At 52.5% G+C, this 26,025-nt stretch overlaps 2 protein-coding genes across 9 annotated transcripts; one reads left to right on the top strand and one right to left on the bottom strand.

Annotated features, from left to right (window-relative positions):
* Window positions 1-981: 981 nt before the first annotated feature.
* CEND1 (cell cycle exit and neuronal differentiation 1) lies at window positions 982-18,451 on the bottom strand. 3 transcript variants are annotated; one of them, XM_086894731.1, is made up of 2 exons: window positions 18,373-18,451; window positions 982-9,233 (listed from the first exon to the last, which is right to left on the bottom strand). In XM_086894731.1, the coding sequence occupies exon 2, from the start codon at window positions 9,064-9,066 to the stop codon at window positions 8,674-8,676; it is 393 nt and encodes a 130-aa protein (XP_086750857.1). In that variant the 5' UTR covers window positions 9,067-9,233; window positions 18,373-18,451; the 3' UTR covers window positions 982-8,673. The 3 variants fall into 3 exon arrangements, with proteins under 3 accessions (XP_086750857.1, XP_086750859.1, XP_086750858.1); XM_086894733.1 differs by lacking the exon at window positions 18,373-18,451 and adding an exon at window positions 18,250-18,344; XM_086894732.1 differs by lacking the exon at window positions 18,373-18,451 and adding an exon at window positions 12,452-12,522.
* On the top strand, window positions 13,849-25,820 carry LOC111943509 (NACHT, LRR and PYD domains-containing protein 3). 6 transcript variants are annotated; one of them, XM_086894662.1, is made up of 8 exons: window positions 17,085-17,365; window positions 17,469-18,000; window positions 21,945-23,628; window positions 24,062-24,190; window positions 24,430-24,600; window positions 24,793-24,966; window positions 25,091-25,261; window positions 25,414-25,820. In XM_086894662.1, the coding sequence occupies exons 2-8, from the start codon at window positions 17,847-17,849 to the stop codon at window positions 25,613-25,615; spliced, it is 2,685 nt and encodes an 894-aa protein (XP_086750788.1). In that variant the 5' UTR covers window positions 17,085-17,365; window positions 17,469-17,846; the 3' UTR covers window positions 25,616-25,820. The 6 variants fall into 6 exon arrangements, 4 of the variants coding, with proteins under 4 accessions (XP_086750786.1, XP_086750789.1, XP_086750788.1 ...); XM_086894659.1 differs by lacking the exon at window positions 17,085-17,365 and adding an exon at window positions 21,164-21,323 and having other exon boundaries at window positions 17,640-18,000; XR_015288499.1 differs by having other exon boundaries at window positions 13,849-18,000; window positions 24,705-24,966.
* The last annotated feature ends 205 nt before the right edge of the window (window positions 25,821-26,025 follow it).

Raw genomic sequence — 26,025 nt, 5'->3', positions numbered from 1 at the left:
ACTGTCAGGCCCCCATCCATCCCAGGCTCTCAGCTCCAGCATTCCCACTTAGAAAATAAGAATTTATTTAATCTCCTGCTCCTGTCAAGACAAACTGAAATTCGAGTCTCCAGCTGTGCTTCTGCAGCAAAACCCTCAAATGATTACACTTTTGCAGCTGAAGGATGCCCTTTTTCCTGACCTTGTGGAATTTACAGGATTTTTCTTCCCAGTTCTTAAGAAATTAATTTCTAAAAGCCTGCAGGCTTCTGTCAGGACCCTGATTGGAGCTGGTGTAATACAACATCAACCCTGTGCGGTGACATGTGCTGCCAAAACCCTCCTCCCCTCCGAGAGCCTGGAGGGAATCCATGCACAGGGACCCCACAGACCTTACCCAGTGCTCAGAGGATGGTTTGTCTGGGAGGTGTTCTCAGGCCATCTTAGAAACAAAACCAGAAAATCAGCAGGAGAAATTTGGCAGGAGAAAGGTCCCAGCAAAGAACTGGGGGTGAAGGCTGGAGATCGGCCGGCGGGATGGGGAATCTCTTGGATCGGAAATGTTTCCCCTGCGTCTCTGGGTAAATCGATGATTCAATTTACTGCCTATCTGGGAATAACAATAATCATCTTCTGCCTGCTTTCTCTGGGCAAGCTGGAGTTTATCTGGGGCAGGAACTGCCTTTTCTCACAGTTCTCAGTGGGATCACTAATCACAGAAAACACAGTCTTCAGGAAACAGACATAGAATCCAGGAACCGTAGAACGGTTTGGGTTGGAAGGGGGCTTAAAGCTCACCTCTTTCGACCCCCTGCCATGGGCAGGGACACCTTCCACTATCCCAGCATGCTCCAAGCCCCATCCATTTTGGCCTTGGACATGTTCAGGAATGGGACAGCCACAGCTTTCTCTGGACAAACTCCAGAGGGAGCACAGCAGGTTCCACTCACACCCCCAAGTACACGAAGATGCTCACGGGAGGAATTATACAATCTCTCTATGTGTGTGTATATATCTCTATATATAGTTTATTTCTCACAATCCTGGTAAGAGTTACAGGTGTATTTGGGAATCATTTACAGTTTCACAGCATATGGAGTGGCCATACAGCTTGTGATGTGAGTAACATACAGTGTGTAGAGAGCACACGATTCCGACCCATCCACCCACCACTCACACAATGGGTTTCCAAAGCTAATACTAGATTCAGCTACGGAGAAAGCCTGGAAAATGTCAGGGTACAGCGTTGGGTGTCATACAACACTGTCAGTCACAATGGGACAAGCTAAACTACTTTAAATTTTCAATCTAGTATTTCTAGTCTACCTGCATTATTGCATTTATACGCTTTTTTTGTTTTCAAAGTCAAAGTAAATAGAATACTATATGGGAAAGGAAAAAATTCTTGACTATTTTAGGATTTGAGCTGCAGCCCATACAAAGTGTCCATAGAAGCATAGACAAGATTATAAATTCAACAAGGTATAAATTAGCTGGATAGCTTTGTGTGTAGGTAGGTGTCCATTTCCCTCCAGGAAATGTGTCTAGCAGCATATTGTTTCTGAGAGCAAAAGAAAAAACCCCAAACCTGTATGTTGAACACAGGTAAAGATGTGTAAGTGACAAGCAGGTCTGGTTGTACAGGGAAGAAATCAAGGTGTCACTTGGAAAATTCCTATCATTTGGAAAACACACTCAGGAGCTGACTCAAAACCCACCGACATCATTGGAAAGGTGCCTGAGGCTTCCAAAGGAACAGCAGGCATTTCAGTCTGACTTCCAAGGGCTTTGGATCAGTCCCTGGAGAAGTAACAGAATCCAAACAAACCAAAACCAAAATAAAAATTCCCTGTAATATGACCTTCGAGTTCCCTTCCTGTAATTTTAGTTCCTCCACAACCTTTTAGCACCTACCACTGGAAAAGAGTTGCTTTCCAGGGGAGGTGGAACTGCAACTTTTAAAAGGCTTCAGTTGAAATAGTCCTGGGAAAAGGCACCAGGCTTATGAAGGGCTGCTCAAAACTCAGTAAAGCCAAATTATTCCCTGGTTGGTTGGTTTTTAACCAAACAAAATTGTGTGGCACCCTTGTTCTCATCAGCTTGCCCCAGAAGTTTGGCTGCTTGAAGTGGCTGTGGCAAAACCAGGGATACGGTGCAGGACTTGACTGTTGGAAAGGTGATTAAAGATTCCTCTTGTCCTGGTGGGAGCTTTGGTGCTGCAGCATCATCATACAGACAGAAAGAACCTGTACTTTCATGCTTGGGATGCTGCACTGGGGCTGAGAAATGGGAAACTCATGGAACTGTTTGAGAACAACCAGCAGAGAAACAGGAACAGCCAGTCCAAAGCCTATTTAACCCAAGTTATGCTTTTCAGCAGAAAAAGTCTATTTAATTTGAAGAGCATCAAAGAGCAGAGGGCATGAGTCCCAGAGTACTGCATATCCGAGCACACACTGTCCAGAGGAGGGAGCAGAACTACAGCACAAGGTAGATCCAGACTCATGAATTTGGGAAGCCAAAGGCTCTGATCTCTCACAGGATTTTGAGGCCTACTATAGCAAATTGAATGAAAAGTGAATTTTAGAGGCCTGGAAGTCCCACAGTTCTCTGTCACCCAGTGACACCTGATCAGCTCATTCAGATGAGACTGCACTTCCTGCACCCTCATCCCTGGCACAATAGCTGATCCTTCCAGGCCAGCAGAAGTACATATCCTCAACTTCAAAACTTCTCTTTTCCCTCTGTTTTTGGTGCTCCAGAGGGCTGAGGGAGCTCTGGCTGCAGCCAAGCGCGGTGTGTGTGCTCACACCATCTCAGGCCCTCTGAGGCAGCCAGAACAACTCACACCTGACTGACAGGGAAGGACAAGAACAGGACCTTCCTGGGGATTTGTCATCCATTACAAATCCTGTGGCAGACGAGCACTCAGCCTCTGGCAGACTTAGATCCTCAAAGGTGAGAGCAGACCAAAGCTTCACACATTCTCTGCTGTGACACACAGTCTGGGGGCCCAGCACTGCCTGTATTTTTGGGGGACCACTCAAAACCTGCATTAGCCAACCCAAAATCTTTCCCAGCCTTGGGCTTTGGAGAGGCCACATCTGCAGAGCTGCCTGGGAATAAAGTAGGGAAAGGAAAGGGAAGAATACAGAGCAGTGGCCAAAGAAGGAGGCAAGAACAAGCAATGAATCAGATCAGAAACCAAAGGAACCCTGTAGTTTGTAGCAGCTGAAGATCTGGTGTGAACAGATATTCCAGGAATCAGGGAATTTAAAAGGAAAGCAGGTTACAAGGCTGGACTGATGGTCTCAGAAAGAAGAGGGAAAAGTCATCATAAGCCCACTTTATCCAGTGGATTAAACCCTCCAGGGGTTGCTGGATGGGGGCACAGGCTCCAAGGCTTTTTGAGGCTGTCAGTCGAGTGTCACTCCTAAGATCCAAAATGTGCCAACAGATCCTCAGCATCAACAGATTTCTCCCCAAAAGAGTAAAGAACCAAATACCTCCAGTGTAAATAGCAGGAAATATTCCCAGTTCCAATGTCCCAGACTGAGAATTTACTGGAATACAGAATAGTTATGCTCTGGATCAAAGCCAATTCCTCTTTGTGGCTGGAAGTGCCCAACCTGTGCAGCAGAATTGCACCCAGCTCATGAATGTGATGTGATGCTGCTTCTTGCCCCTACAGACCTCTCCTAGCTTTGTGGTGAAGGGAATGACACCACAGCAAGGACTGGGAAGGGAATCAGCATTCCTGCTCCAGCATAAAGGATGGACCAGGAGAATGGAAGTCTGAGCAGGCTGCATTTGCAGTCCTTGGCATAGCAAAGCACGTGAAAAGAGAACACAGCCCTTCCTAATGTCCTGGAAATTCCCCTTAATAATGCAAAGTTGGTTGTAGGAAACTTCAGGTATTTTTCTAACCTTTTAACCTTGCACAGAGCCAGCAGGAATTCATCTGGAAAAGGCAATTAGCAGAGGTTAATTTGCGTGGCACCAGAGCTCATAATTTTTGCCTTTTTCTGAGGGAAAAAAAAAGGGGGGGAAGAGGATATAAAAGTCAGCACGTCCTTACCAAAGCTATTAAGATAATTAAATAGTGCTTTTTCTCCCCATTTCTCTGCTCTGTTCTTTGCACCCTCTCAGAATCTTCACTGACTTGAAGCTTTCCATGGAGCTGATTGAAATTCCAAGAATTTCACCTTTCAAACGTATTTTTCCATTGCCTTCCTTTTTTTGGTTTATTTCTCGAAGAATCATTGTCCTCTCCAATCTTCAGCACTGTTATTTTCAAGCAATTCTAAGAATAGTTAGAAGGCTGCTGAATTCTAAACCCCAGTAGCATTTCCAGGAAAAGTAGGGAATATTTTAAGGCATAAATCATCTCTCACCAGCTCCAGGGGTTTTTGTTTGCACTGCTGTTGTTCATACACAAATCCTGATGCCAGAATAAGCAGGGCTGCCTAAGAGAAGACACTTCCCTTATGCTCAGCCTAAGAAACGTGTCAATTTTAAAATAAATGTTTAATTGAGATGATTTTATGATGACCTGTGATCATATCCCTGGTGCCAACAAGACCTCAAAGGCCAGAGCATGGTGAAGCCAATGGGAAAATCCCCCTTGTTTTCAGTATTCTATGGATCAACCTTCAAACTTTAGTCCATCAGAGACAAATGGATGTTTAATTTATCACCCAGCCCGAGGGAACTAAGAAATGCTTCAAGGCAAGTGCTTTAAGTGAGCCTCAGGCAAACAGCACTTGCAAGAATTCGTTCTTACCCTCCCAAAAATGCTGCTGCATTATCCCCTGGCTGCCAGATTTGTTTTCATCCTGCTGCAGCACTGTTAGGAATAACAGGACTTATCTACAGGGTATTAAATCAGTAGGAAGAGGAAGCAGAAGCATAATCCATTTCATCTCTCTTAAAATAGAAGCAGCAAAAACCTTCTACTGACTTGTCCAAGACAGTAAAATGACATCTTTATATTCAACGAAAATTTATGATTCCCTAAAAAGAGATTGAGATCGGGTGCAGTGATTCAATCGAGAGTTTTGGTGATAAGCTGAAAGGTCTGAAACCAGTTTTGCCAATATTTAATTTATCGACTTGATCAAAAGAGTAAACTAGCAATCTAGATCTCTTCAAACCCCAAGCACAGACTCTGATTAGTTTTAAGTGTTAATTCACTCTCCCCACGGAGATGTCACTGGAAGGACTTCATACCACAAAAACCACACAAAGAAGGACATCAAGCAAAAATCGGCGTGTGCTCAGTACGAGAAAAGACAACTATTTATTTAGCACAGCGAGCTCAGTCATTTAAGCCTTCTGCTAAGACAGATTTGGGGCTGAGAGAGAGGGATTTGCTCCCTCAGCCCGGTGCTCGCTGGACATTTTTGGCTCAGAACAAAAGCACTGCACAGCCTGGCACAGTAAGGCAGGACAGGAGGCGTTTGCAAGTCAGGGCTGCGGCGTGCTGTGCCATCTAGGCTGGATCTGCCCGGCTCAGCACTAGACCCAAGCTTGGAAAAGCTCTACAGCACAGCCCAAGATAGTCTAAAAGTGCCTCATTTTAAAGCAAAGAGCCCACACGACTACCCAGGCAGGGAGCAGAGGCTTGGGGCTCCGAGCACACCACACACTCAGCGCTTCACCAGCCAGACATTCCTTGCGCTGAGGAGAAACCAGGACTGGAAAGGAATTCAGGAGCTGCATGGCGTGGTGGGAATGGCACAGCAAAGACATCACGGACACTTGGAGTGAATGCAGGGAGCGAAGGAAGGGGCATCTCCAGCTTGGAGTCTCTCCCTTCCCCAGACTGCAGCAATACAACACAAAGGTTTGTACACGCAGGGTGTGCTTCAAGGCGCACACACACAGGCACAGACAGATGTTTTCAAACCAAACTGCCAAAGAGGTGGGTTCCAGGTGCAGAACCTGGACAGCAGAATGTTAAGTGATCACAGGAAGTGGAAAATCCCTTGGGAACAGGACAGACCACGCTCAAAAATCCCTTACGAACAGGACATACCAGGTTTGCTGTGCAGGGAGGGCTCAAATGAGTGATGTGCCCCAATGAGGAGCTGCAGCCCCATCACCACCTCTGTGGTGTTTCTGGATGAAATTGGTGGCCTTGAATCTGAGTGCTCTAAGGGCAGGCAGGGTTGGGAGATGGAAAAAAGGTTAAGGCCATTGGCTGAGAACTGTTTTCCCCCTCTTCTGTTGCCAAAGGTGAAGAAAAGGAAATAAAAACATTTTAGAAAATGAAACTGGAGACTGAAGTGAAGCAGGTGCTTCACCTTCCTCCCCCCGCTCTATCTATGCTGGCAGAATAGATAGATGCTGTGCCTAATGTCACACACTGCTAAAAACAATCCTGGGCCAGAGCTGACAGGGAGGGAGGGGACAGGAAAGGTAGAAATATCTATTGAAAACAGAAGTCACTGTATGAAAATCACTACCCTACTTGGCAACACATGAACCAGAGCAGGAGGGGGTCATTTCCCTTCCTTCTGAACAACATAAGCAAAACTCCCTGTGAAAATTGCCCTGCAAATTTGTGCTGCAGAAATCTGAGGGGAGAGGAGAACCCTTCTGCTTCTAACCCTTCCCCAGGCTGTGACACACTGCTGCTGGGAGACACATCCACAGCTCATCCCAAAAGTGCTTTAGGCTATCAGGATCTCACCTGGAGCTGTAGCCCTGCTTCCCACAACTCCTGTGAGCCCAACACACCTGCTCCTGTCTCTGTGCTGGCAAAGGTGAAGGCATCAACCTCCAGCCGCACCAGGACACCGTGTCTGGTATTCCCAGAGGCCATGCACCTTTGGGAACATCTTCTGAGCTCACCATAGGAGTAGCCATGCATTCCAAGACCATGTGCATTCAGCAGGTCAGATTTGGAGGTAAATAAGCCAGACATCAGCCAAGAGAAGAACTGCAGGGACTGTGCCAGAGGCAGACACTGCATAGGCAGCACCTGAGGAATGCACACCTCCCTCTACCCCTGCAGCCCCTGAATTCATCCATCCATCCATCCATCCATCCATCCATCCATCCATCCATCCATCCATCCATCCATCTCAGTTAAAGGTGCACGACGGGCTCTGTAACACAGCTCACCCCACTGTGTCACAGCCTCTTTCTAACCATCACTCCTGCCCCTGCCCATGGACTGTGGCCACTGCCAAGCTCCCATTGGACCTCATTTAATCTCTGATCCAACTTACACCCAAAATGTGAGAGGTTTTTATAACACCCTGTTTTGCAGCAGCCAGGAGAAGCCTAATGGAAGCTTTCAGAGGTAGATCTCCTCACCTCCTGCTGTTTAGTGCTGAGCATCAGCCAAAGCATTAAACACTCTCTCTTCTCCCCCTCAAAAGGTCTGGCTTTAGAGCCAGTGTACTCACCCATGAAATCAGGCTGCTCCTGAGGGCTGGGAATTTGTTTCCATTTCCAAAGTGTGCACGAATTACAAATCCCTGCTACTACTGTCACAAGAGGGAGGTTAAGAAATCCACCCAGGACAGACTCCAGTGCTCTTGAAAGGGGTTTCCCTGGTATTAAGCAGGTAGGTCAGTGTTACTCTCATGGGGTCCCAGGTCCTCTCTGCCCCTAACACCAGCTCATGTCTCCCCCTTTTCCTGTCTTCCCATGTGCTGAGAGACCACAGCCTTCAGTGGGGGCAAAAATCCAGTAAAAGGCCTTATCCAAAGCCCAAAAAAATGAACACAAATAGTCCAGCCAACCTCAAGGGAGCTTGGACTGAGGCCACAGCACCCTGCCAAGCCCAGCATAACTTTAGGAAATACTAGATCCAAAACAAAGTCTCTCTATCCCAAACACTGCCCACGTGACCCTGGCGAGCCCTGGGTTCCTGAAGGCTGCAATGGGACTTCTCCGGGCCACAGCACAGCCCCTCTGGTCACTGTCCCACAGGCAGCTCAGCCTGAAGAGTGACCTGATGTGACATGCCAGGCTCACACTTGGCTCTGCCATGATGCAGTCTCCACCTGGTTCCCTGGAGCCACCCTGGTTCCTCCGGAGCACTTCCCAGGCGGGTGTTCCAAGGTGGGATGATGCGCGGCGGATACACAAACACCGATTAGGGATCGCCCGTGGCTGCCGGGTCAGGGAGCTGTCTCTTCCCTGCCGCTGCCCCTGTACTTCCCTTTTCCCAGGGGGAGGCTGGAAAAACACCCCCAGCCCCAGTGCAACAGGCGAGCCGGCCCTTAGCACTCCCCTTCCATCTTCTTTACCACAGCCCAAGTTAAAACAGAACCAAACAGAAACCAAAAACACAAATTGGGACTCCGAATGGGACGTAGAACACTTTGGACTTGAAAACGGGACTGCAAGAGCGGGGCGGGGGTGTCTCCCAGGGAGGACAGCAGGGGAGGGGAGGGGACACCGTCATTTACACCAATCAGGAGAAGCTGTAATCTATACACAGCAGTATAAGCCAAGATATATTACATGAAAGAACACACTGAGTGCATGGAGTTACCCACAGCGGGTCAGAATGGCACAGTTGTCTTGAACAAGACCCTGGAGTTGCAGTTGGTGTTTCTTGTTGACCTATCTAGCTCGCTCTCTATATATATATGTATAGAATTTCTCTGCATGCATTTGTCTCAAAAGGAGCTGTACAGCTGGGCTGGGTTTCTTATCCCCACCCCGTCTCCGTCTTCATTTTTTTCGGGCTAGGAGTGCCGCTCCCAGAACCACAGCCAGCGCAGCCACCGCCACTCCTCCGACGATGATCAAGGGCTTCATGTTGTCGAAGAAGCTGCCCGATGACTCCTCGGAGCTGTTTCCCTTGTGGTCAGAGTCAGGGGACTGGCCGCTGGCCTCCTGCGTCTCCGTGGCGGCAGGGCTGGGTTTCAGGTTGCTGTGGTTGTTGGCGATGGCGGCGTCACCGCCTGCCTTCTTGGTGGCCGTGGCAGGAGCTGGCTGCTCTTTGGGGGCTTCCTTCTTGTCTGCATTGGTGGCAGGCCCAGGGTTGGGTTTTTCCGGCTTCCCGGAGCTGGCGGCCTTGGCGTCGGGTTTGTTTCCGCTTCGGACGTTGCCTTTGGAATCCATCCTAGGGGTGCTGTAGGCAGTGGCTAGATACGGGCGGCTATCCCTGCTCTTCTCCCTTGCCCGGTTGCTCCAGGAAGCAGAGAAGCCACCCGAGCTCAAGGCCTGGGAGCGGTTTTTTTGGGATGCTTTTTCCGCAGGCGGTGTCCTACCTGGACATGGTACAGCACCTGGAGGGGAAAGCACAGCAAGGAGAGGTGAGTGATGGGGCAGAGCAACCCAGTGTTGCTCTGCCTGGAGGTGATGGAGGAGGACAGAAAGGAAGACTGGAAAACTGTTGGCTCTTTCTTTCAGAACTGTGAACTCCATTCAAAGCATTTTCTACACACTCTGTGCCTGTAACAATAACAGAACCAGAGAATGGCCTGGTTTGGAATGGACCTTAAAGCTCACCTGGGTCATGCCACGGGCGGGGACACCTTCCACTGGATCAGAGAGCTCCAAGCCCTGTCCAGCCTGGCCTTAGACACTTCCAAAGATGGGGCAGCCACAGCTTCTCTGGTCAGTGTGTGCCAGGGCCTCAGCACCCCCACAGGGAAGGATTTTTTCTTAATATCAAACAGGAACATCAAATGAGTTGGACTGACTGTCATCTACAGCTGCCACATGTGGGCATCCACAGTCCATCCTGGCTCTGTGTGTGAGGCCATTTGTCAGCGATGACAAACTCACATCCAACCATTCAACCAAACAAACCTTTCTTTACCTTTGCTCACCCTTTCAATTCCTTCTAGGTAAGGAGAAAACATTTTGTTCCATGGGGAAGCAGATGGATAGATCCTTCCTGCCTGTCTCACCTTCCACCCTTCCTTTCACAGCACTATCCCAAGGTCGATTTAGGGAGTGGTTAATATGTGATCTTGTGTGATACTCTCCCTCCAGATGGGTACTGCAGGAAAACCAGGATTAGTTCCTCAGTTCTCACAGGTTATCAGGGATAAAAGGATTATTCCTGCCAGCATTTTGGTGGAGCAACAGCAAAACAAAGCGCCAGATCCTCAGCTGGCGCAAAACAGAGAATTGACTGCATGGATTTTCTGTAGAGCTGGATGTCTCTTGTGTCAGAGACATCTCACTCCTGCCTTCTCCCTTCAGGGTTTGCTGGACTTGCCCATGGAGCCAAACAGGATGCTGGTGGTCAGCTGGTCCCTGTCTTCCCCAGGGAACTGGTGGGAGCAATGAACAGCTTTGGGAATTCAGCAAAGGGACAGAGTGGGCTTTGAGAGGATGTAAAACTACCACAACAACCTCACCCCACAAACATGGCAGGGCAGGGTGAGCTGAGGATGGAGCTCCTGTGGCTGCGCTTCCATGTGAAGGGAGGAGAGGACAATACACTGGGCATTTTGCCAGCAGCTCTGGCAGTTCAGCACCACATCAGCTCCGAGCTAGAGGAATAAAGAGTAACCGGGAGGCAGCATCAGATCCGAGCCGCCGGCTTTGCCGGCTCCCTGCTGACCTTCAGGGCTGCCAGGAGCCTGCAGGGAGCTTTCTGCCTGCTAAGTGAAATCAGAGCTCATTGTCTGGATTGAGAGCTGAAGAGGCTCCTCAAAAACCTCAGCCAGCAAAGGTTCCTTCCACAGCAGCTCAGAGGGCAGATCACTCCTCTAATGACAGGAACAAAGTCCCAGGACTGCAGCAATGATCTGTGCTGCTGACTCTTCTGGAAAAGAGGCAGACAAAGGTGGGGCTTTCATCTCCATTTAGGCAGGAATGGAGGAAATCTCACAGAAATTACAGGTTTGGAACTAGAGCAAAGCTGAGCAACACCTTACGGTCCTAAGATGGAAACACCTCCCTCTCCTGCTCTTCCTTGCCAGCCATTGCTTGGTGGCCACCACCTACTCCAGTGCCAGTCAGCTGCAGCTGACTAAGGGAACTGCAGCACCAAAATAATGGAATTCCATAGCTCTCACAGAATATCCTAAGTTGGAAAGAACCCACAAGCATCTTCTAGTCCAGCTCCTCACACTGCACTAGGCTTGGTGACCACCAAACCCGATACTTCTCATTGACTGCAGCTGGACACTGCTTGCATTCCCTAGTTTGGGATATAAAACCCTTTTGGAAAGCCCAAACTCTCTCTCTCACACGGTTTGCTGAGTGTGTATCAGACACTTGGGCATCCTGTACCACGCAAACATCACCCAGCTTCAGACCTCGCTGGGGACTGGGGCTTGGGAGGGAAACAAGGGCCTGGCCAAGTGCAAGAAATATTTTCCTCTCAATGCTCATTCTGTAATATTTCCGTAGATATCACCTGCCTCACCTTTTCCTGTTTTTCTGGATGCTTCCAGAGAGCATCCACACTGCTCTGTCAGCACGAGTCCTAGATAAATCCAGGGCTGAGGCTGTGCAAAGTCACTCACAGCTCCTCTGGTTTAGGACCAATTTATCTTTTTTTTTTTTTTTTTCAATCTGGTACCGTGAGACACAAAGAAATAGCAATGGAGCCCACAGCTGAAGTGGGCTCAGAGCTTAAAGCAGGGAGAATCAGATTAATCGTGGCATAAATATTAATTTACCTTCTTTGTCGCTTTGATATCAGTTAACTGGGCCACTCACACACTCAGATATTCGTGTGGTTACAGCCCATGGACCAAGCATTAAACTTCTGCTCTTTCCCTAGGAAAATCATGTGCAGCCTGTGGAGATCGTGAGGCAAATCAGAGAGGGAAAACTCACCTTTTTTGCTGAGAAATGGGGATGCTGTACAGCCCTGGCACCTCAAGATTTATCCACACCCCTCACTGATCCAGATTCCTGGGGGCAGGAAAGCTGGTTTTGCTTGGATCCCATGCAGGGCCATGGAGCTTTGTCCTGCTGCCATGCCCATCTATCACACATGCCCTGCACTGCCACAAACAGAATTTCCTGATTCTAAGTGAATTTCCACTAAAAGCAACACAAACCCATCATGCAACTTAGAAAAGGTTTTTAAAAGCTGTAGAAACCAAACTGAGCCAAAAATCAATATTGGCAGTTCTTAAGTGCCCACATAAAAGGGCTTTTGTCTGTGGTTTTCCATCACTGCAAGTAGTCACAGGATCACCCAGCACCTCTCCAGACCTTCTGGCCTGGCTCCACCTCCTCCTCTGGCTCCTGGGTACCCTTAGAAGCACATCCTCTTCCATCCCAGTACTTAATCTTCTCCTGTGTTCTCTTAGCTCCCTACCTTGGCAATCATCTCTCCTCTCCATCCTGTACTTCCAAGGGCATGACCATGGGCTCATCTTTAAGCGCCTCTGTCTCCCCCAGACTGAAGAAAGAGGTGCTTTCCTCATACCCAAAAACTAAGCCTGCACATGAGGGTTCCCCCATTCCTTTGTCTCCTCCTCTTCCCTCATTCCATCACACCAAGTTTTTCTCTAATGACACATTTTCCTACCTTTGCTTTCTTCTTTATAGCTCCTCACATCTTTTAGTTCCTCTTTTCTCTCTTGTCAGCTGCTGTCTCTGCCTGTCTACCCATTCCTCCCCCTTCCAGCTTGCTCTCTGCCTCCTACACAGACAGCAGCACTTTGGAATAAGATTTTGTGGAAGACAGGCTTCATTCCCTGCCTCCCTTTTCCCTGCTCCATGCTATTTCTGTTTAACAATCAGTGCCCTTTCAGGAAGGTTCTCATTGCCAGCAGCTAAACAGCTCTTTCTCAGGCTGGGAAGACGGAGCTGGAGTAATAAAACCAGGTATGATAAAGGAGAAAAAGGAAAAAGAAAGCCTTCCAAATTGATGCTGGTGCAAAGATTGGCACGCAAACGCCACAGCTCCCCTGGGATGCTCTCAAGGTCAGTGCAGTCGGACTCACCCAGCGCAACAAGCTGCCCTCTGCCAGAGCAACAGGCCAGCGGAGGAACAGCTTCCCTTGGCTCCCTGAAGGGCACCTTTCCTGCCTCAAATCCCAGCAAATCACCAAACACATCTATTCATCTGTCTCCTGCGTGCACAGATGAAAGCTGCATCCATCCTGCACCGAAGGCAGCGGATGAGTCATTGCTAAGCTGTGCCACAGCACAGCTCCATCCGGATGGCCCCTTCCCCCTGCAGGGAGCAGCCCATCTCCAAATCCTCTCATCCTCCCCTCCTGCTTCCATTTGGAAGGAAAAGTCAGTCACTTTGCAAGACCAAGGAGCTGCTCCAGGGTGTGGGTCTGGGGTGCAGTGGGAAGCTCATCCATCTTGCAAATAGCTACTGACCACCTCTGACCTGGAGCAATGCTGTGCAGAAAGAGCCAGAGATGGCAGGAAACTCCTTATCTTCAAATCTTCCCCCTTATCACTTCATCTCCTCTTCCCTTCTTTGTCACTTCTGCCTGTCTGTCTGGAAGAAAGGCACTGATCCCCTTGTGCACAGGACAGACAGACCCTTGCTCTCCCTAAGGAAACAGCAGCTGGCACCAAAGGTGGCTCTGTCACAGCAGTTGGAGCTCCTTTCCCAGCACTCTCACCATCCCACTCTCCTCCACCTTCTCATCTAACCCCTCAGGAATCCCTGAGGACCCTGTCCTTTGGGAAGTGTCCTCAGGGGTCTGTGCCTGTCCCCTCTGCCACATGTGGAGTGATCTGTCCGGGCTGGAAAGATTTGTGTCCAGTCCCCTCCTGCAACCGAGCAACATTCCCAGTGCTCCAACTCCCCATTTCCAATGGGGATAACCAGCACTTCTCCTTTTTTTCTGAGCTGCTGGGGGAACAAATGTGTTAAAGGTGGGGAGATGCCAAGCAAGCACCCAGGAGAAGGACGGCAGAGTAGTGACTAAGCCTTTCCCCATGCCCAAGAAGTGCAGCGAAGATGGATGAGGTAATGCACCGCCTCTGATATTACCATAAATATTAAAGCAGCTTTACATAAGGAGCTTGTGTTCTCTCAGCTGCCGTGAGCAGCTCCCCAAGGAGGATTTGAGCTCCCTTCCAGGCTATTTCAGCCCTCAGCTCCTGACGCAACGCCCGGCAAACGTGACACAACGCAACGCAAACCCCACGCCAGCAGAGTCACTTGTCAGATGCCTCTAAACGGCCTCAGTGCTGCACAGCCAGGCACAGACTGTACAGGAGCCTGCTGTGCATCCCAACCCTCCCAAATCCAACCCTCAGAGACAGCAGCACCAAGTTGCAGCAAACACTGGTGACCCACTTCACTCTGATGAGATATTTATGAATCTTTTCCCCAGTCTGTTGTTTGTTACTCCCTGCATCCCTCCCCCCATCCCTGGATTAAACATTTCCCTCTCAAAAAGCCCTTTGAATCTTCTTGTGGAGTGTCAGATGCTGTAAGTATTTTAGCAGGAGCAGCAGCCTCAAATCGCTGCCACTGGGGGAGATCTGCCAGCCAAGCCTCTGCTCCATGGCTGCGGCAATTCCTGCAGCTGCTCTGAGCTCCAACATGCTTCTCACTGCTCCAGCTGGTGCTAGCAGTGACCAAAAACCTGCACCCACCACCCCCACAGCGTGGCCAGGACCCCCCTTCTCACTTCCAGTGCCACCAAACCACATCCCCTCTCTCCAGGCTGGGCAATGCATCCACACAGAGATTGAGTTGTACCTGGCACCAAGGTGAGGTGTGGGAACAGGATGGGTTCCTGTAGCCCAGCAAAGGTGGCTTTACCCTCCATTAGCAAAGAGAAAGGCTCTGGGATGCAGACCCCAGCTGCACAAAGGTGTGACACCATTGTCAGCATCCTCTCCAGAGGCTGTCCAGCCATGCTGCCCACACAGGTGACACAGCACTTCAGTCTCCCCACCAGCAAGAGCCCAGGAACAGCTCTGTGGTCTTTGTCTGCACCACAACCTCTGCAGATGACAAGCTCTGAGCTGAGCATCACCTCTGCAAGCCACACACATCTTGTTCCCAAAGAATTCCTGGGACGGACGTGGCAGACATTTTATTCTCTGAGAGATGGAGGCGGCATTGCAGACACACCACGCTCCTGCCAGGGGCTCAACCTGTGTTCTTTTCTGGGGGTTTAACCCCAAACACAGCTCCACCCTTCCCCCCTGTCTGTACACAGCCACGTGCACAGCAAAAGCCAGGCACTGCCGAGCAGCTGTGGGAGAGAGAAGATTTTGTCTCCAGCCACGTGCTCCGGCTGACTCCCCAGGGGTGGGCACTGAGTCACACCTGGCACAGCCCTGGCCTGCTGTCAGCAGGAGCAGTCACAGCTGGCACGGCCCCTCAAGTGCCACAGGCCTCCCCCACGCAGCTGCACTCTCAGACACATCTTATAGCAAAATAATTTCTAGAATTTGACAGAATCTGGAAATACTTTGCTGAGACTGGGTTGGAAATACCCTGCTGCAAAGCCTGGCTCCTCAGGGTCCCAACACAGTCCCCAGGCCCCCAAAACAGAGTTCAGAGTACCTCAATTTGCTGTGCTAACCCCGCTTTAATCTTGGGTTTGAACCTCCCTCAGACAGAAAATCAAATCCTCTTTTCCCCTGCCTAGTTCCATTTTTTTATAGCAGAGCAAAAATGTAGCTTTTACCCTTCAAAAGTCATGAGGTGTAAGATCTTGAGCCTCTCCCTGGCAGGCCTGAGCATCCCTCACCCCAAGACAGAAATTCAGGGCACAAAGGAAAGGCTTCTCAGCCAAGGATGACTTTTTTTTCTTCCCATGGCAGCTATTTGTCAGGACACTGGATCGAAGCACTGGAGCAATAATGGGGAACACTGTGGGAGATGCCACAGCAACAGGAATCCTGGAGCCTTAACCCATGAGTGTGACACCTCACAGGGATCTGGGTACATCCTGAACCCTACCCTCATGTTTTGACTTTTGCAAACACACTCAGTTCCTTTCTTTATAACGTTTTTCTGGCTCTCCCAGAGCCAAAAATCCAATTCCAGCAACACCCTGCCTGGGACCATGGGGCTTGTCTGGGTTCTCTGCTCAGCTCTGGGTCTGTGGTGCCAGCTCAGGGATAATGTGACAGGGTCAGCAAACATTCCCTGCCTCTTGGAGAATGGTGAACAGCCATTCCTTCCCACCACAAAGCCCTGCTCCTTACCCAGGGCCTGCCAGCACTTGGGAAAAGCCTTTGGGAAGAGGGCAGATGATTCCAAATTGGGGTGCTGCTCCCCAAGCCAGTCCCCAGCTTCAGGAGGCTGATTGCCTTTCTGACAGGTCTTGCTTTTAAGGCGTCTTCCTCACAGTCCTGTATCCCAAATTCAATATCCATAAGCAAAAAAGGATGAGGGATATATGTGACACAGTGAAACAGCCCCAACCACTGCAGGTTGGGGTCAGTCACTAATGCTGCAGGAAGCAGCAGCAAATTCAACATCCCTCCCCAGCTTATGGGCATCCTAAATCCACCCCTTCTGCCTGATGCAGCATCACCCCCTTTGTGGCTGAGCTGGGGCCAGCAGAAAGATTCTGGAAGCGATTCCTTACAGGCAGAGCTGGGTCTGGAATCTGGCAGCCCCTGGATCTGCATCAGCCTGAAAACTGTTGCTCTGCAGCTGAAATCTAAGAAGCCACCGCAGGTAGACGAGGCCAATTCCACATGAGGCAGTGACCTTCCAGGGAGGCTCCCCACACACTCTGGGGTAAAATCCATCCCTTACCTTGTGCAGCAACACCAGGGCATTTCCCTTCCCGGCAGAATGCTGGAAAGCGTCTGGGGAAGGATGGCCAAAGCTCCTCCAGCATGGAAATCCCTGCTCAGGGAGCTCCATCCATCCCTCCACCCCGTCTGACAGCCCCAACACCTGATCCAGGATGGGGACAATGTGCCAGAGTGTTCTCCTGCCAGGGGAGGGGATGGATGCAGCGGGATGAAAATGCACTTTTAGGGAAGAATTGGGGTTTTTTTTCCCCCATCTCACCACAGTATCACAGGGTTAGATATTGGTGTTGGGCACCGTGGCTGAGAAAGGGCAGATTTCCATTCCACTGAAGGTCAAACCTGTGAAGGTCAGACTTTTGGAGGTCAGTCCTGAGATGGAGCACGGAGCTTAATCCGGTGTAGTCCATCCTCCCTCTCCTGACTGCATCCTGCCCAAGCCCCACCCAGGAAAGCGGGGCTGCGGCAGGGGGGGGGTTCCTCCTCTTGTCCCAATGCCCAAGTTCTGCCAGCCTGACCCCGATTCAATTTTTAAAATCCTCTTCCTTCCCCCTTTGCATCTCCCCAGAAGCCACCAGCGGGACAGAGAAGTAAACATGAGCAAATCAACAGGTTCCTGCAAGCACACATCACAGGGATGCACATGGATGCGCAGAGAGCAGGGACATCTGACTGAAGAGCCTGAGACATTCCCAAAGCATTCCCTCCCTGGAAGCACCCACCGTGACTCAGGAGACCCTGTCTGGTATCCACCCCTCTCCCGCTCCTTCGGTGCAATATTCTCCCTTAAAACAAGCACTACCGCCTCTTGATATTTTTCTCCCTTTTGTTTGTTTTCTTGGGGGCAGATTTCCCTTTGTGAGCCCCTCTCTCCAGCACAAGCCCAGGGTCAAATCAAAGGATGCACCCCCTAATTGATATCAAATTCTCCCTGCCCAACAAAACAACCCCCTTTCCTCGGAAAAGGTGAAGCCTGAAGCAAGCTGCCGGCTGTTCCCGCTTCCCTCCTGCCCCAGGACTGACAGAACTAAAGAGAGCCATTAAATCCACCCAGGCAGAGCAAAAGGCAAGCAAGTCCCTCTCTCCATGCAGATGGGAGCGGAAAAGCAGCCGGGAAACTGCTCAAAACCTCTCGGGGAGGTGCAGCAGCTCTCCTGCCAAGGCTGGAGGGGCTTAGCTCGGGATGCTGCTCCCCTCCTCCCTCCCAGCAGCCCTGTTTCCGGCACATGGCCGGCTCCGCTTCCCCGTGCCCGGCTCCCTCCAGCCTCCGGAGCGCTGCTGCGGCGCCCAGGGCCTCTCCTTCCCCCGGCCCGGCTCGGATCGGACGGAAGGGCTCGCCCGGGCGCCTCTGCACAGCAGAGCCGGCGGAGGAGGCTGCAGGTAGGTGGGGGCAGCGGGAAGCAGCGGGCAGGAGGCACCCGTGCTTTTGCAGGAGCACCTTCTGTGACTGCCTGACCTTCAGGGAGCGAAACGTGGGAGCCGGGACGGGAAGGGAACCCCTCGGGGCCGGCCATCCTCCTTGTCTGGGGGCAGAAAAGCGCTTTTTGCCTCTTACGGGGAAAGCTGTGGGCAGAGGCAGGCGGCGTGGCAGCCGCCGGCCTCCATCGCAGCGGGGAGATGGGCACTCACCTTGAGCAGGCAGCTCGGCGTCTCCATCTCGCTCGGTCACCCTGCGCAGGACATCCGCACGTCCCCGAGCCGGGAGCCCCGGCCCTTGCACCCCGCGCCCCCCGTGCCGGCGGCATCCCTTACCTCTGTCCTCCGGCCGGCCGAGTCACACCTTGGGAGCTGGCTCTTGCGCAGAGAGGAGGGAGGGAGGGAGGGAGGGGGGTGGGATGGGATGGGATGGGGGGGGGGGAACTCGGGAGTTTCCCACAATGCACCTCTGCAGACTGCATGAAGATGGAGAGCGGGGAGGGGGGGAGAGGGCGCTCCAATCCAGAGGGAAGGGCTGGGATCTGGAGGGGCGGGATGCCAAGGTGAGGGCTGCAGGGAGGTAAAGGCAGCCCAGCTGCATCTCCACGTCCTCTGCCATTTGGGGCTGAGCTGGCTCAGCAGTTCTGGGCTGTCCCTGCGGCACTGACCCCTCTGCTGCTCCATTTGTTTCTCCTCCAAATCCTGCCTGGATTTGCAGCAATTACATGAAACACAGCAACAAAGTGGGGGAGACACACTGGGAAAAGCACCTGGGGAGCAGGCCAGCCTGATAAATTGGGATGCCTCTGTGTAAAAGGAGCATGAGCCTCACCCCACCAGGATTTCCAACTGAGGCAGTGAGTTAAGGAATGTCAAACTCACTTGCCAAGGAGAAGCTCTGCACAGTGCAGGGAGGACACTGAAATGCTGCACTTTGGGGCAATTCTTGTGCCAGCTCTGCTTCCCTTCTCCCCAGACTGCTCCTTGTCCCAGCAGGCTGGGGAACCCTAACCCCTTCCCAGTCTAGAGCCGGGCACACAGCCCAGTCCCACTGCAGAGTGCTGTCAGCCAGCCAGGCACACAGCCATCTCATCCTCTTCCTCCTCCTCATCCTCACCAGCTAAAAGCAAAGAGTCCTCTCCGTTACAGCCTCACCCATGCAACCAGGTGCAGGGCTCAGATTCCCATCCTTGTGTCACTTCCTGCTTGTAACCCAAACCTCAGCAGTTCTGGGATTGTCTGGAGCTCTTTTAGCCCTTATTTCACAGCAAATCAGGCTGTGTGCTACTTGCCCATCTGCCTCCATCAGTTATTTGGGACCCACCAGTGCAGATGGGCAAGTAGCACACAGCCTGATTTGCTGTGAAATACGTGTCATGTCTAAAAAACACTCAGGTTGCTTAAATCCCACTGCTGAGAAAAATCCTGCCTATGTTTGAAGAGAGCTGCAGAATGAGGGGCTGGATGTAAGAACCCAAATCTCCCAGGACAGGCTGTGCTTCCAGGGGCTGCTTTGGGATGCAGCTACCCACACCCTGTCGGGGCAGGGATGAGCAAGGTTATTCCTTCTGTAGTCCTTGGCGCCAGGACTCGGCTCAGACAGGCTGGCATGGACAGGATTAGCTGTGGCTGATGCTGATGGCTCTGTTCCCTGTCTGGTCCTGCACCAAGCAGTGCCAGCACTCCCTGCTCTTTCAGAGACTTGTGCCAGGCACAGCCAGGACCTTTCCATGGCTCCAAACAGCTGCTTTCCCTTCCTAACACCTCCCAAATCTGCTGATCTACTGACAGCAGCAGAGAGGCTGAATTCCTGCAAAGCTGGTGGAAATCCACAGTTTAATGCAGGTGACACTCCCAAACCATCGCTTCCCTAGCACAATCTCTTTGCTACTTCTGTATCAGGCAGGAATATCCTCAAGGTGGCAGGAGGAGGGAGAGAGCCTCCTGCAAGCGGGAATCACTGGGTCTTGTCCCCAGAGCCTGGATGAGCTGAGGCCAGGGGTTCTGGCAGCGTTTTCCTTATGTTCACACACTGCCTCTGCCTTAGGAGATAAAACAGCCCCACGTGATGCTCTCACACGCCTCACACCAGAATTCACATTATATTTAAATTCTGAATGTAACCTTTTTTTTTTTTTGAACTGAGGTTGGAAAAAGGGAAGCAAAGGAAAAGCTGTAAGAACAATAAGCTTCCCCCATCTCCCCATGGCAGAGTCACATCTCCCCTAATGCAGCGCAGGCACAGTGAGCAGCAGCCCTGGCTGAGACACAGCAAGGTGAAAATGGCTTTTTCAAGGTCAGAAGGAGTGGGAAACCTTTAGAAACGGTGTTGCTGGATTTGCCCCCTCCCTCTCAGCTCACAGCACCTCCCAGGAGGAGTTGGCAGGAATAAGGACAGCCCTGGCTCCTGGGGAGCTCTCCCCTGCAAAACCCACAGGGGAATGTTGGTGGCAGCAGCATCCCTGGGAAGGAGCACAGAATCATGGAATTGTTCGTGTTGGGAAAACCCCCTGAGATTATCAAGACCAAACGTTCCCCAGCACTGCCCAAGGCCATCACTGTCCCACCAGGTGTGTCACCAGGTGCCACATCCACGCAGCTTTTAAATCCTTCCAGGGATGGAGACTCCACCACTGCCCTGGGCAGCTGTGCCGGGGCTGGAAAACCCTTTCTGTGAAGGAATTTTCCCCAATATTCAGTCTAAATCTCCCCTGGCATAACTCAAGACCGTGTCCTTTAGAGAGAAACAGTTATCCCCAGAATTATTTGACATCCTGAAAGCAGGAGGGACAGTGTGATGTCTGGCTCTGAGCAGTGAAATAAGGAGTCCATAAGGAGTCCTTAAACTCCCAGTGTGCTTTAAAACATCCTTTCCCCCTTTCCCAGTATTCCTCACAGGCAGCTTTGCTCAACACATCATCCTGGACCTTTTTTTTTTTCCATCATGGAAAGAAAATCATCACAGAAAATGAAATAATCAAGAGGGTTACCCCCTCCTAATCCAGACACAGGTGCCCTGTTCATAAACTGGAGCAGGCAAACCAGGAGAGCAGGTCACAGCACAGGCTCACACCCCTTTCATCCCTGAGCATTCAAAGATCCTAAAGGAGCCTCTCTCCTTTCCTAGAGCCCCAATTACAACCCACCCACAGCTGGAGAGGGGGAAAAGGCCACACAGCAGCAAAAAACCTTGTGGCCGTTTGGGCAGCACTGTTTGTCCTTGAACTCCCGGGAAAGCAGGATGAAGGACGTTTCTCACAGTGGAATTAATTGCTGCAGCAGCCAAGGTGGGTTTGCCTGGCAGCAGGAAGTCCTTGCAGTGAAAATCCAAGCCTCCCCACTGGCTGGCATGGGCCTGGCTTCTGAGTTCAGTCCTGGGCACTCCTAGTTGGAGCTGTGCTAGGGACAGGGTCACCAGCTGTGTCCAGGCAAGTCATCTCTGCAGGGGATTACATGGGCTTGTGAGTCCTCGATAAATGCATTGTTTAAAGTCACAGAATGGTTTGGGTTGGAAGTGACCTTAAAGCTCTCAGCACTTTCTGGCAGCCAGCTGGGCAGATTCTTTCCTCCTGAGTTGGGGATTAAGGGTATCTCTGCTGAGATCTGTGCTCTGGAGCCCAGGGACAGTGCCTTTGTCTCCTGGAGCACCAGTCAGAGGCTGCAGGCAGCCCCAGGCAGTTGCATTTGCTCCCAGGTGGGTGAGGATGATAAAACAAGAGTTGATAGATCAGGATCAGGACCCAGAAGAATGCCCAACCGACCAGAGTCCCCAAATCCTCACAAACTGTGTCCTTAGTGCCCCAGCCAGACTTAGGAAGCACTGAGCATTGAAATAAGTGGCTGCTGGCTGATGGTGTGGTGGGGAATTTGTCTGAGCTGTCGTCTGACCCTGCTTCTCCTCGGCACAGAGCGCAGGCGGGACAGCAGAGAGCACATGGTCCAGGAGTCCTGGCAGGACAGGGAGCTGGGCACCTGTCCCAGGGAGAGCCCATCCTTCCACAGACGCTTCACCACCCTGACCATCACCAGGGAGCCTCGGAGCAAGCACAGAGCCACGGATGGAACCAGCCAGGGATGTGCCAGCGCCGGCAGCGGAGCAGCCACCGCCACCACCGCACTGTTTGAACCCAGTGGAGACGGGAAAACCCCGCAGGTCGTGGTGCTGGTGGGCGCCCCGGGGATGGGGAAGACAACAATGGTCAGGAAGGTGATGGTGGAGTGGAGAGAAGGGACGCTCCACACGCAGTTTGACTTTGTCTTCTGCATTGACTGCAAAGCCATCGTCCTTCCCATGGAAGCCAGTGTGGCAGACCTGGTTTCACAGTGCTGTCCTGGCCTGAGAGTGCCGGCTGGGAAGATCCTGGATGACCAGAAGAAGATCCTGTTAATTTTTGATGGCTTTGAGGCCCTGGGGCTTTCCTTGGTTCAGCCCGAAGCTGAGCTGAGCTCTGACCCCAGGGAGGTGAAGCCGCTGGAGCTCACCCTGATGAGTTTGTTGAAGAAGACCGTGCTCCCTGAAGCCTCTTTGCTCATCACCATGAGGCCAACAGCTCTTGGAAGCCTGAGGCAGTGCCTGAAGGGTGAGCATTACGTGGAGATACTGGGATTTTCAGCAGCCAGGAGGGAGGAGTATTTCCACAGGTATTTTGAGAACCCCAGCAAAGCAGACATGGCCTTCAGGTTTGCCAGAGGCAACGAGATCCTCTATAGCTTGTGTGTCATCCCTGTCATGAACTGGACCATCTGCACCGCCCTTGAACAAGAGCTTTGTGGGAAGAAAAACCTCCTTGAGTGCTCCAAAGCCACCACAGGGATGATGATGTTCTACCTCTCCCAATTACTGAAGCACAGGGACAGGGACAACCCACAGGTCCTCCAGCAGTTCCTACTCCAGCTTTGCTCCTTGGCTGCCGAGGGTATCTGGAAGCACAAGGTCCTCTTTGAGGAGAAGGAAATCAAGGACTATGGCTTGGACCAGTCAGGTCTTCTCCCCTTCTTCCTCAATGAAAGGATCCCAAGGGAAGGAGAAGACCACGGGAATGTCTATGCTTTCACCCACCTGCACCTCCAGGAGTTTTTTGCAGCAATGTTTTACATTCTGGAAGATGATGGGGAAATGGTCAGCAGCTTGGGGAAGCTTGAGAAGGATGTAAATAAATTATTAGAAAGCTACAACAAGTCCAGAAAGGATTTGAATGTAACAGTGCGATTCCTCTTTGGTCTGGTCAGCCAGAAATCCATAGAGTACATGGACAAAACCATTGGGTGCAGAATTTCACCACGAGCCAGGGAAGAGATGCTGGAGTGGCTTCAGGAGAGGCACAGAGGCCTCTCCCACCCTGGCCAAGCACTGAAGGTTTCAGAGATGGACACTTTCCACTTCTTGTTCGAGATGAATGAGAAGAGCTTCACACAAAGTGCATTGGGTCATTTCACTGACCTGGACCTGAAGGACACCAAGCTGACCCTGTATGACCAGATGGCTCTTTCCTTCTGCATCCAGCACTGGGCTGGGCTGGGCTGTGTCAGCCTCCAGGGATGCTCCTTCCACTGGCAAGATCCTGAAGCAAAGCTGGATGCATCAGTGCCTTGGTAAGTCCTGCTCCTCCTTGCTTCAATGACCCAAAAGGATTTCTCTGGCCCAAAGGATGACTCAGTTCCTCCCTTCCGAACACCATATTGGCCTTTCCCTGGGGTGATGGAGCTTCTTGGCTCGACCTGGCCAAGTCCACCTGTGCCCAGCAGTCACTCTGGTTCCCTGTCCCCCTTCTCCCTTGCAAAGGGAGATCCCTGGTGCTGAAACGTTAAGTGCACCCTGTGACTCCCATCTCCCTAGGGGGCTCCAGCAGCAATGCCCCAGGTCCTTCACACCTCCAAAACCACAAAGGTCCCTCTGGAGGAGCCCTCCCATGCACTGGAGGCTCTGACTGGGGCAGGGGGGCTGTGTGCCGGTGCCAGTGTTGGAGCTGGGAGCTCCCAGCGCCGCTGAGGGCTGTGTGTGCCCCGTGGCTCTGTTCCCCTGCAGCTCTGGAGTCTCAGGAGCCAGAGGACATCCCGGTGCCCTCATCCTGCAGCGGCGGGAGGAGCTGCCCTGCCCCATCCATCTGCTCTGCCGGGCTCTGCGGCACCGGGACAGCGCCCTGCGGGTGCTCCGGTGAGAGACGCACATGGAGCCCAAACCAGGGCTGGGATTGGGGTGTGGGTGGGGGACACCTGAAGCACAGTGCAGTGGGTGAGTGGGTTGGTGCTGCCCCCGCAGCGGGGACACTGCCAAGCTGCCAGGGGGAGGCCAGGCCCTGTTTATCTGAGGGTGGGTGTTGTCCCTCGGTGGGCAGGTGAGCAGCCAGGACAGGTGAGGTGTGCTGAGCTGCCGTTCTCCGTGCTCTCCCGCAGGCTGCAGTGGTGCCGGCTGTCTGAGAGCTGCTGCGCAGAGCTGGCAGCGCTGCTGGCGGAGCATCCTGGCCTGGCCTGTCTGGAGCTGGGTGACAGCTCGCTGGGTGACAGCGGCGTGCGCCTCCTCTGTGAGGGGCTGCAGACTCCAGGCTGCCGCCTGCGCGTCCTGCGGTGAGCACCCCCAGCACCCATCGGGCATCTCGGACCTGAGAGCTGGGGTGGCGACCCCAAGGGTCCCCATGGGGTGGCATCGTGTCTCTGTCCCACTCTTCCAGGGCAAGGAGATCCAAGGTTCTGGCACCAGGGTGGGGACAGCCACCATGGTGGGATGGCAATGAGGGTCTTTCCCGGGGTTCCCATCAGGCTGCGGTATTCCCGCATCACCAGTGCCTGCTGCGAGGACCTCGCCACTGTGCTACGCACCAACACTTCCCTGGAGGAGCTGGATTTGTCCTTCAGCGAGGGGCTGCGCGACGCCGGCGTGGAGCTGCTGTGTGAGGGGCTCAGGCACTGTGCCTGCCCACTACAGACACTGCGGTAAAGGGGCTGTGGGATGGGCCAGTGCTCCCTCCTTCCTATCCAGAGCTTTCTCCTTCCCACCTGGAGCAGCTCACTTAGCAGAGGCCAAAACCCTCCTTCCCTGTTTCCCTCGCTCCCGCAGGCTGGGGAGCTGCCGGCTGTCGGGTGCCTGCTGCCCTGCCCTGGCTGCGCTTCTGCTGCAGGGGCCCCGTCTCACGTGCCTGGACCTGAGTGACAACGAGCTGGCAGCCCACGGCGTCCTGCAGCTCTGCCAGCAGCTCCGGCATCCCGCCTGCCCGCTGCGGAGCCTGGGGTGAGGGCCCTGCCACGGCCTCTTCCACGCCCAACATCCCCGAGCTGGGGAGCAGAGCAGGCGGGGCTGCACCGGCATCCCGGCTGCTTCAGCACCTCCCTCCCTGCCACATCGAACACCTTCTCCTCTTTTTCTGCCTCCTTCATGCCCAGGCTCAGCACAGATGGCTTCAGCCAGGCCCTGCTACAGGAACTCGACGCCCTCCGGCCACTGCAGCCTGCCCTGAAGATCGGGAACCTCCTGGAGCATGATGTGCCGCAGGCAGGGGCCATGGCCAGGCTGCCCTGCCACCGCGGGCTCCTGCCGGGCCGCAGCAAGGTGCTCCCCTCCTTCAGGAGACCTCCACTCCTTTAGGAAAACTCCTTCCAACAACCAGAGCCATTCCCAGCCCAGCTCTCAGTGCTGCGAGTGCATCTGAGCCTGCCCCACCTGCGGGGCACAGGGAGCAGATCCTGCTGCATCTGCGGGGGATCCGGGTCCTGCCCTCTCCTTTTCCCCTCGCTCTTCCTGGGAACACTTGGGTTCATTTGCCACTACCAAATAAACACCCTGCAGACAATCCCAGGAACTCCCCTGTGCTCTTTCCCCTCATCCCAGCATACCCGTGGATCTGTCCACTGTTTCAGTTCCTGCCCCGTGTCATCCCCCAAAGAATGGCTGATGTACCCCGGATGGAGGTGCCAGCACCAGAGTGAGGTCCCAGCCTTGGGAGTGAATCCCTGACCAGTCTGGGTTTTAATAGGAAAAAAGGGAAATTCACAATG

This window comes from Cyanistes caeruleus, chromosome 6, assembly GCF_971803275.1.
Source record: "Cyanistes caeruleus chromosome 6, bCyaCae1.hap1.1, whole genome shotgun sequence".
NCBI classification, from domain to species: Eukaryota; Metazoa; Chordata; class Aves; order Passeriformes; family Paridae; genus Cyanistes; species Cyanistes caeruleus.
This window is presented reverse-complemented; position numbering and strand designations above follow the sequence as displayed.

Coding starts and splice junctions, on each gene's coding strand:
- CEND1 (XM_086894731.1), bottom strand. CDS start 9,066: ATGGATTCCAAAGGCAACGTCCGAAGCGGAAACAAACCCGACGCCAAG.
- LOC111943509 (XM_086894659.1), top strand. CDS start 17,707: ATGCAGATGGGAGCGGAAAAGCAGCCGGGAAACTGCTCAAAACCTCTC. Junction 24,601..24,792: donor TGCCGCCTGCGCGTCCTGCG/GTGAGCACCCCC, acceptor GGTTCCCATCAG/GCTGCGGTATTCCCGCATCA. Junction 24,967..25,090: donor TGCCCACTACAGACACTGCG/GTAAAGGGGCTG, acceptor TCGCTCCCGCAG/GCTGGGGAGCTGCCGGCTGT.